This window comes from Neodiprion lecontei, chromosome 1, assembly GCF_021901455.1.
Source record: "Neodiprion lecontei isolate iyNeoLeco1 chromosome 1, iyNeoLeco1.1, whole genome shotgun sequence".
Lineage (NCBI taxonomy): Eukaryota > Metazoa > Arthropoda > Insecta > Hymenoptera > Diprionidae > Neodiprion > Neodiprion lecontei.
In genome coordinates this window covers 28,618,922-28,629,825 of record NC_060260.1, presented here as the reverse complement: position 1 = coordinate 28,629,825, position 10,904 = coordinate 28,618,922, and the positions used below count along the sequence as shown (strand labels likewise).

Sequence of the window (10,904 nt, the reverse complement as noted above, 5' to 3'; positions counted from 1 at the left end):
ACGTGATTCGGAATTGTCATATAAGTCATACAATTAGTACGCACCCACCATCACGGTCTGAAATACTGAATCCTGAATCACAAAAGTAACAGCTCGGACAGGATACCGAATGTTGAAGCGATACGAAAGATACCATCAATTCTGCGCACTGTTCTACTTCCCTCAATTTCCCTCCCCCAGGCGGGTCATTCAACTTTGAAGAAAAAACGACCACTCCCAAGGATACTTATGTATGCGAAATAAATGGAAGATGAAAAACCTGGTTGTACGTGGTTGGAATACCTTATTGTTAAATGGACCCACGTGACTCGAAAACACACCAACTGCCGCAATTGTCATTTTACTATTATAGTATCGGAACGCAAATTAACTTCGCGACAGAATTTCAGACCTTGGGATTTTAACAGGCAATCATAAGTTTTTGTGCCAGCCTATCACAAGTTGGATACATCGACTGGGCAATACTGATTCGGCGAGATTTTCAGAGTTTTTAGGTAGTAGGTGGACAAAAGTTCCTCGTAGCTATTATTGCGATGTTTTATTCCTATTTGTCTGATTGGAACGAACGTCGTTACAATTCTTCGGAATTAATCATGGATGGGGGATAGCTTATACGGTGTGTATATATAAGGTACATAGAATTGTCCAACAGTATATTATTCATCGTAAGTCAAGCCGAGAATCAAAGTTTATACGTTTAACGACGTATCTTATTATATTGATTTCTGAACAAACATGAGCGGTTCGTATCTGCAATGTGCAGTTTGTGTATTCTTATTATTATAAAAGATCAGGTCGATTGAACAATAAATGTGCTGTGGAATATATTATGATGATTCTAATTGCAGCTAATAAAAATAATTCTTGTTTCAAGTTCAACGAACATCTCCTAGTATTCCTTTTTTTCATCCACTTGGGAAAGTCTGTTTTCATTTACTGACAATTCCAAATTCTTCATGTGAGTACAATTGAGCGTCACTAGAAAGTAGATTGTTCCGCAGCGTTGCTTTTATTTTGCACCGTAGGCAATTTGAAGAAAAAATTTAAACAAATGGAATCGAAACGATAAGAAATTTCTGTTATACAGTTCAACACAAGAATTTATTCCGGTGACTATAGCGTCTTGAAGTGTTGACTGCAAAACTGAAAAAATAGGCATTACGATATATTGCAGTAATGTTAGCAAAACGTAGTAAAGTTATTACTGCAATGCAGAACTAATTCCATGTGGTAAATTGAACGGCGGCATCAATCAAATATTGACAGCAAAAAAAATCCCCTCGCGATTTTCGCAATACTTTCATCCTATGACATGTACGAATTGTAGGCAGCACGCGTGCATCGGGCGTCACTAAGCCAAAAATAATCGAACACAAGTCGATTGAATCGGTAAAAGTGAATCGATCGATCGATTATTACGTATTGTTTTTGAAACGGTGCTTTTGAAACCAAAATTTCGTAAATTTCAGTACGTAGTTTTAACAGCGAAACAAGTTTTTTGATAATTTACAGTTTCATTCACAATATTTTTTAATTCAGGTGAAAATATTCATTTATCCTTCACTCATTATATGAAAAGTGTATTTAGTAAGTAAGACAACGGTAACAATTGATACTTTAATCACATAAATTGATATTGTGTCGCATCGTTCATTGGAGTAAAAAGCGAAAAACCGATAACGAGTAGAAATAATCGAGTTTGAAAAATATTCGATTTGATGGAAAATGGATTATTTTCAGTAATTCTCAGATCAAGATCCGATGATCCGGCGGAGTAAGATCGCCCTGGAGAACGAGGGCTCGCGCAGAGGAATGATTTTACCATAAGAATGGCTTGTTTTGATTCGTTTCGACCTACTCCGCAGCTACACCAGAGCTCCTCCTCATAAGTAAGGTAATGGCTCGAACCGCGGCGACTACGGTTGCGGCGGTGTTGGTGGCGACGGCGGCGTCGAAGACGCCTGGGCGCCGCGGTGCCTGGCGTCGGTCGTACAATTCCCGCGTCTCCTCTCCGCCCAACAATGCCGATTCTCTCCCTCGTCGCCGTCCGACTATGACTACAACAACGAGCAGGACGCCCCCACACACGGAGGACGAGGGTATTTCCACCGTGGTGGACGACCCTCTGCGACGCATAACCAGCCGCGCGATAAGCCGAGGGAGGAATCGATCTCATCCCGTAAAGTAGGCACCATTTAACCCCCGGCGACGTCGGCTGGTCGTCGGTGAGCATTGGGTATTGTTTTTTCCCGGGTTACAATTAGACGAGCGGAGAGGATGCGATTACGCCTCATCCGCTCTGGTACGAATATGCATCAGCGGCGGCGGTCGCTGACCGCTGCGGTTTCGTTTTACTTCTAACGCGTAGATTCGGGTGTTTTTCCCTTTCTTTTATGCTGTATATATGCACTCTCGTCCTCCGTGGGTTTCGTACTGCGCAGTCTTTGTCCGCGGCGAGGTCACCCAAGGGTTGCATACCAGCGATGCTGTTATTAATTTCTTTCTTTTTTCTTTTTATTTTTGTCGGCTTTCTCGGAAAATTCATTCGGTATATTTTAACATAGATCATAGGAGACAAGCTGGAGAGGCAGATTTTTTTTTTATTTTTTTTGGGGGGGGGGGGGGGGGATACTCTTCGTGGCCGTGATGAGGGAAGAGTCTGTCGGTCTGATTGACAAACTTCCGCGATGATCTCGAAAACTGATGGATGAAAAATCTAGAACTTACAGGACTGAACTAACAAAATATTTATACCAGATTCTTGAAAATAAATAAATAAACTCGGAAGAACATTTTGAAAAAGAAATAAAAGGAATAAAGTATAGGTTTGTCGGTTGAACATTGAAAATCGGTTCATTTCCGGTAGAACTGGAAATTAAAATCAAACGGGACACGGCAATTTTTCATGCACATTATTTGGTTATAAAATCCTGTAAATTTTAGATTTATTCAACAAGCCGTTTCCATGATCATCGCGGCAGTTTGTTAAACGGACCGACAGACAGGCCGAAATTTCTTTGAAAACCTGTTTTTCGGATTTTACACATTCGAAAACGTAAAGATTCACGGAAATTTTAAAAAGTGATTTTTGATTGAAAACAATACTTTTCTGGTATCGGTGAAGATGTTAAAAAGTAAGAAGAAAAGAAGCCGGTGTGACAAGCAGCTTGTACGCATTTATATATTATACGGCTCATAATTATTACTCATATCTATACCTATGTATATACGGTATTTCCATTTGCGGAACGGAAAACAATATTTCTACAGAAGTAATCGGTGGCTATTCCTGTAATTTAATCTACAGCGACGCAAGATCAAATATTCTCGCTATTGCGAGAACCGTTCGACTTCAGTACAGTTGTTTCCGAAGAAACAGTCTCGCAGGTTTTCATTTCAGGCTAAATTGCAACTAACTTCACGACGTGAACACTGCGCTGATTGTCAGTCTGGTAATTTTCCCATTAAATTCAACTGAAAGACATAACAGTGTAGGATGCTATAATTGCAACGGTGATGTCATGATGAGACACTAAAGGTCCGAAGGGAATTGTCTTTTAGCGTGCTGTGTTTTTAGGGAAATTAACGATACGATATACACGCGGCGTACATCATTTGCGGAACAGTGAACGATGATTATCCGTCTCATCATATCATACACTTGTTATTGCAGAAATCTCAAGACGATAATTGTCGTTTCAAAAAAAAAAATCGTTTTTGCCTCTCCCGCGAATGAGCTGAAAGAAAGTTGAGAAAATCTCATGAGCACAAAATGAAATTCGATGCCGGGAATCCGGTGACCCGATCCATCGGAAACTTTACTTTAATTTTAAAAGTACGTTGAAAGGCTTGACTTCCCGTAGACGTCACGTGTCGCCAGCCATCCTCCGCTTCGCACACGTAGGTACAGTATACGGCGATATCCATCTTTTTAGTCTTGTCCCCGAAAGTGTACGCCGGCGTACCCGGGCGTTAGGCTTCTCTACTTAGGCTATTACACCCTGAAACAGGGCGATCGGGATGATTCATGAAAAGTTACGGCGCCACGGGCAGAACCGCCCCCATCTGCGACGCTTCGGCTGAACGCTGCGCCCCGCCATCGACGGAATGAGACGGCGTCGCGTCGTCACGACCGCCGCCAGGACTCGACGTTTCAAAAGTTCGCAGTGTCAACAGAAATCTCGACCAGACCTGAGCTGCGTATCCCAGTGACTCGACGTTTCAAACCTACTCTGCGAACAACGAATTTCATTCAAAAATGAACCGTGTCTTGTTTGGCTTGGCTGTGTTTGCGTTGGCGGCTCGAGAAGGTGGTTTTTTTTATTATCTGGTGTTTCGAATATCGTTGAATTTAAACTCCGTGAATTTTTAACTGATCGCGACACTGAAAGTTTTTTTTTAGATACCGCTAAACCAATGAGTTAGTGTATTTCTGAAGTATTTTGGTACGCTGTTTGCGATGGCGTTGCACGTTTTTCTTTCCATCACGTCAGGATTTACAAATTTTTCGATCGAATATGGCATTTTTTTTAATGAAAATTTCGGTTTCTTGTGTCAAAGTTTACCACTTGTTAAGCTGTTATTTTAGTCGACTTTATCTTGGATAAAGCATTTAAGATATGGAAGAATATGTATATATTGACAATCATGAGAAATATCAAATTTTCGGGTTAAAAATACTTTTTCATAGCTATTTTCAAGCGTGATAAAATAAAAAATAAAATTAGCTTGCCATTGTACAGATTATAAAACAGAGCATAAATTTTTCTGAACGTATCTTATGAAGCGGTTTGGATGATAATACGAGTCAAAAAGTATAACTTTCGTTGAAAATGCAATTTTTCGATCGAGTATCTCGAAAGCCTGACCTAATAGGAAAAAATGGGCAACGCCATCGTATTCAGCGCGCTAAAATACGGTGGAAATACATTAACTTAATCATTCAGCAGTTTTTCGAACAAATTTTACAGAGCTTATATTATAGAAAGTTTGATCATTCCCAAGAGGCTGGGCGTATATACGTTAAGATTATTCATTTTAAACTTGTTTGTTTGCATCATGTTATTATCGCTTTATTTATCTTTTGACCATGTGCCAAATCTTATGTATCAGCTCACGCCACCGTAAAATAATTAGGTCGTCACGCAGAGAAAAAAGTCTGATTGAATCAAAGAGAACTGCGGTTACGGATAAGAAGATACAGATTTTCTTATGACAATTAAATATCAGTTAATAGTATAAAGTGCTTTTATTAGCCGATATCTAATTATTATGGTATATAACTCAAGCTGCGTTTTCCCACCCTTAACCACCGTTCGGCAGATTGTTTCGATCACAAGTTTTTTCAGTGCACTTTCAGTATCATGAAATTTGTCATATGCTAAATAGCTATTTGAAGATGCTTCTTGAAAGAAGAAAGTGACGTGCGATGTTATAGCAAGTCTTCGATGAGCTATATTTGTCACCGTATTGCCAAAAAATTTTGACACTGAGATTTATTGTCGCACGATTATTCAAATTGATTTCAAATATCAAACCAAAAACATACATTTTTTACCAAAGTGTTTCTGGCGTACTTGACCGGAATTGTAAATTACTTGTCGCAAAATAAGTAGAAAATTTGAAAAATTTCAGTTCAACGGAGCGCCTACTTAGCCGAGTTTCGAATAAGTCATATTTTTGGTAATCAGCCATAAACTGTAGATCATGCACGGTGCATCTGATCAATTCCGTGATTTTCAAGTTGAGATTAGAATTGATACGTTGGTAATTTGCTCTTTTTTTCTTACTTCGGTTTGGTGAGAGCTTTCGTATCGTCAACAACGAAGAAACATGATCCTGGAATCAACCACGGCATTAATTCTTTCGTGAAAATTAAAATACTTTTACACCAACTGTGCATTTAGTATTTTTTTGGTTTCCAGCACAAGGTTTATGGAATTATCGTTTCTTTGTAAACAATCAAAATACAAAATTCCGCATGATTTTGATAGATATTCGATTCTTTGTTACACAGTGAATATGCTGAAATGCCACATGTGCAGCTCCTTCTCTAATGAGGACTGCAAGGATCATACCAAGGATACAAACATACCGCTTGTCGAATGCGACAACAAAGCCCTGACCAAATGGCACGGTGAAATGGTGCAGACTCCAGTCCTTCAAAACATCGTTCACGTATTCGAGATTGATCAGCCAGTGAACCATAACCAGAACATCGAGATTATCAATCCTGCATGTGCCAAGATGAATCTGAAAGGTATACTTAGATAAGAAAGTCCAATCAGGAATTGACGAATAACCCGAAAATCCTCATTTTTTCCCACGTCTAATCAAACCCTCACTATTGGGTTCTAACTTAACTTTCAACCTCTCTTCAGTTGGGCTCCAGAAATACACATTGAGGACTTGCCAGACCGCCAAGACTGCATCCTTGGATCCGTGCGAAGTCATCCGCACCAAATTGCAAAAAAGTGGTGTCGGAAGTGGCGTTGTCGTCGATTACTGTGACCTCTGCACAAGCGAAGGTTGCAACGGGGCTTACGGTCTTTCACCCCCTAAGATGATCCAGCTGGTCTTTGGGTTCATTGGCTTGATGCTGCTCCAAGCTTATCAGCACTGCATCGCGTAAACGCTTATCCTGATTTGTTAGTAAAGTGCAGCTGCGCGGACACCGCGACTCTCGTTGACAAATGGCGGTTATAATGGTATTCCATGACCATCGTGGAAACTCGAAATCGAACACCAGATCCGAGAGTAAAAGCGTAAACGAGGCCCCAATAAGTGCATTGCCCAATTTGTTCGCCAAAGCCTATTGCATACTGTTGGCTTTGTTATTCAGGAAACTTTACCACGGGATAAGAATTTGTTTGATATGATATAAGGTGTTACATTGATATATTATACAAACTGTTTGTACGCGTACCTCTATTATACATATATACACACAACACATACATATATATCTATATTATATGTATATATTGTATTATTACATTAATTATTGCATACACAGATTCATGTATTGTAAGAGTGGTAATAAATGAAAATAGTAAAAAAAAATATAAATAGAAAAAAAAGTTAATGAGGGGTGTCGACAAACCTCGATTTCAAAATTCTTTATCCATATGCCACCACCTTGTGCTTGAAGTTCTCTTTCCTTGATCATATGTAAAAGGAAGATTTTGTAATCATTTTACTTTGAGCATAGAGTGACAAGTTCGGAAATGCAATAGTCAGCGAAAATTTGGTAATTTTCAGGGTAACAGGGACTTGAGGAATATGATTATGGGGTAGTACGATAATTATTTTTTACTGCGGACTCCTTATACCTACTCTGTGGCATATCATGTGTAAGAACCATCGTGATGTCAGGTTGTCGTGGAAAAAATTCAGGCGTACTATAAACGATCAGAGTTTCGGAAATTTTTGTTATGATATGTCAAAATTTCCAGACCCAAAAAGGTTTCTTCACTCTCCGACCAATGTTTCTGTCACGCTATGCACGATGGTATTTATACCATCAAACGCTTATTGTTGTCAACTTGAGAGGAAAATGCTGATAAAATTGATGAACTCCTGGTTGCAACCATCTTGGACTTTACACTACACGCGTGGTTATATGTCAGGGTGACTAAAATTTTCTCCCGTACGTAAACGTTCCATTCATTCAATCTTGGTTGATGCCAACTGAGGTTTTTATGCATACAGCCCCTTTTTCAATGAAATTCAGACTGGGATAGAGCATTTTAATGGTACCGCAAAATCGGTCAAGGTAAGGTATATATAATACTTCCGACACGGCAATTGGAAATCTACCACCCATCTTTGCGAGCAATAAGATATCAAGCCGAACTTGCAAATAGCACGTAATCTGAAGCAGGGAATTTCCCTGAATCGCAAGCATCATGAGTATTAGCACATCCTTGGTACTAGAAATTCTGTGCACCCCCAGGCATGGTGAATCACTTATGTCCCACTTCAAATAAAACAATTTACCCCCCACCAACTCAGAAGCTTATCATTTTTACCTGCCTTATCGTTTCCTTTAGTGTAATTCTGCCGATATTAATCATCATTATGATATGAGATTTCATCGATGCGTGAACGTGTATATAATGCTGCTCAATGGCTCGATTGCAGTCTGAAGTTGCATCGGTGAACGGTAAAACAACTTCAGAGTCTTCTAAGATTCGTTGCTCGAATCGACAAGATTTGTTCTTCTGTGAAAACCGAAAGGAGATTACTAAGTATAAAATAATTTGAAAAATGAAGATAACTTTTGTGATTGCGGCGCTTCTGGCTGGCATCTTTCTACAAGTTGGTAAGTTACGGCGAACTGTGAGACGTCGAGCATTGTTTATATTCTCATGACGGATACCCACGAAACACCTATTTTATTAATGGCAAAAGGGAGTAAATATTTGACATTTGGGGCATTGGACCGAAAGGTTATAACGTGATATTCGTTGAGCTTGATTACGGACTTGAGCATTAAAAAATTCTAGAGTCAACGAGTCTGATTTTTATTTTCTTCCTAATTCATGGGTTAATGCAGAATTATTTTTGGACCAGATTCCGCACCTGCGAAGACAATTGTTCATTCTGAGAATGACATCTCCCTCAATATCACCGCGGAATCTACACGTGTGGACGCATCTGCCGATGACACAGGACTTACTGATACTGGGACCAAGGAGAAAATTGCCAACAATCTCAATTCCGGGGAACCCCTAAGTTCAACAACTACCGTTTCGCCCGTTTCCGAGGAGATCGGTCGCACGATAGCAACTTCAAATCCTGGCCTCAAGAAACCTGATGATACGATGGTAAATGCGAAGCCTAGTTCTTCGTCACCTGGGAGTTTTGTAGCAACTCCAGAGGCCATTTCCGGAGGAACTGGCAGTTTAGTGACAAGTTTAGAGCTCGGTTCTGCAAAGCCTGATAGTTTGGTGACAAACTTGGTGCCTGGCGACTTGCCCACTACTTTGGAGCCCATATCCGGAGAGTCTGGCAGGTTTACGACGACCTTGGAGCCACCAAGCTTCCCAACAACTTTGCAGCCAGGCGCTGGGACACCTGGAATATTGGTGACAACTTTGAAACCTGCTTCTGGGATACGTGGAAATTCTGAGATAGCTCAAACAGACGATTCTGGGACTCCCGGGGAATTCCTGACAACTTTGGAACCTGATTCTGGGGCATTCGAAAACATCGTGACAACATTGGAATCTGATTCTGGGACACCTGAAGAATTGGTGACAACTTTGACATCTGATTCTGGGATAAGTGAAAACCCCGTGATAACTTCGGAACATGATACTGGGACAGCTGAACAATTGGTGACAACTTTAAAACCTGATTCTGGAACGCCCGGAAAATTGATAACAGCTTTGACACCTGACTCTGGAATAGGTGAAAATATCGAGGTAACTTCGAAACCTGATTCTGGGACACCAAGAAACTTCGTGACAACTATGATATCTGATTCTGGGACAACTTTGGAGCTTGGCAGTTCAACTAAGCCAATCAGTCTGTTCACAACTTTGAAACCAGGAATTGTGGATAGTGGTGATCCAATCTTAAATACGATAAATAATCTACCAGTAAAGAATGAACGTAGCAGTGGAGCTTCTAGTATTGGAGCTTCATGCGTCGTCGCGGTGTTGTTGGGGATCCTTTTGATTTCTGGGTCATAGCTGACGTGAGATCATCAAGATACAAAGACTATATAGCCATATGTATTGCATTTGCGTGACCAAGTATAATAATTAATACACATATCACACACATTCTATTATAAGACACGTCAGCAATTAACTCCACACAAAATAATGTGACAAGTTTTCTGCGTTGAATTGTGGAAGGGAATGAAATAATACGGAAACAAAAAAAAAAAAAATTGCACATTTACTTTACATGTTTCCAAAAGCTTAAATGGAGGACGAATTTAAATAAGTACGTGCTATTTGCTATGTGATATCGCCAGAAGTTTATTAGACGCTAAGAATTTATTAAAGCATTATTAACGCGCAAACGAGAGCACGCGGTTTATAAATAAATTTTCTCGAAAAGTAATATCTGAAGTATAGCAAGAACAGTTGTGAACAAAACACCTAGAAAATGTTTGTTTCTTACCTCGGGTTCTCCTTTTATTGATTTTTATTGATTGAACAGGCATGTACACGGTTGGTCCTTATTTAGGCGATAAACGTGCGGCCTTAATAAGGTCACATGTTGATTAGATCTAGAAGGTTACGATATTCATAAAACAGGAAAACATAGTAAAACTCTGTATCCCTGGGGCCGAGCAACGGGGAAGGGGGGGGGGGGGAGGGGAAGGACCGAGTAAAAGTCCAAAAGATAAGAGCACGGCTGGCGCGGGTTAAAAGCCGCAAGTGCGGATAAGATTCGGTATAATTTTGCCAAATCGTTAATATAATTAATGTTGAACGACTTTACTGGCTGGCTTCAATGACAAACATATCGCTCATATTTCCACTTATCTCTAAAGAACGTAAGGTCTTACCATGACGGAACTTCCAACCCAACCAATAGGTTTTTCATGAGATCCTGTAGGCATGCCGAACAGTTGTAGATGAAAATAGATTCGCCGTTTGTACGCTATTTTTCCCGGTAGAAGAATATTTGCAATCTCTGCGATTTCAATCCTCAATATGCCGCTTACATAGACGACTCGGTCTCATACGTGCACCGAAGTTGTGATTGGGGTACGACAGTCTCAATGCTCTCGTAGATCGCTTGAACATGTAACTTATACTCCTACGTTCCTAATGCGTACAGCGTCTGAGGCAACGAACTTCATCTCAACTCAAAGAAGTGGGCGAGTTTCACCCGCGTATGCTTGCGCAATAACAAAGGTAAACGTCGCCGGTATGTGAGGA

The 10,904-nt window shown here is 40.2% G+C and overlaps 1 protein-coding gene across 1 annotated transcript; it reads left to right on the top strand.

The window, feature by feature from the left end:
- The first annotated feature begins 4,128 nt into the window (after positions 1-4,128).
- Positions 4,129-7,383, top strand: LOC107223354. The gene is made up of 3 exons (XM_015663016.2): positions 4,129-4,310; positions 6,017-6,259; positions 6,381-7,383. The coding sequence occupies exons 1-3, from the start codon at positions 4,259-4,261 to the stop codon at positions 6,629-6,631; spliced, it is 546 nt and encodes a 181-aa protein (XP_015518502.1). The 5' UTR covers positions 4,129-4,258; the 3' UTR covers positions 6,632-7,383.
- Positions 7,384-10,904: the final 3,521 nt, after the last annotated feature.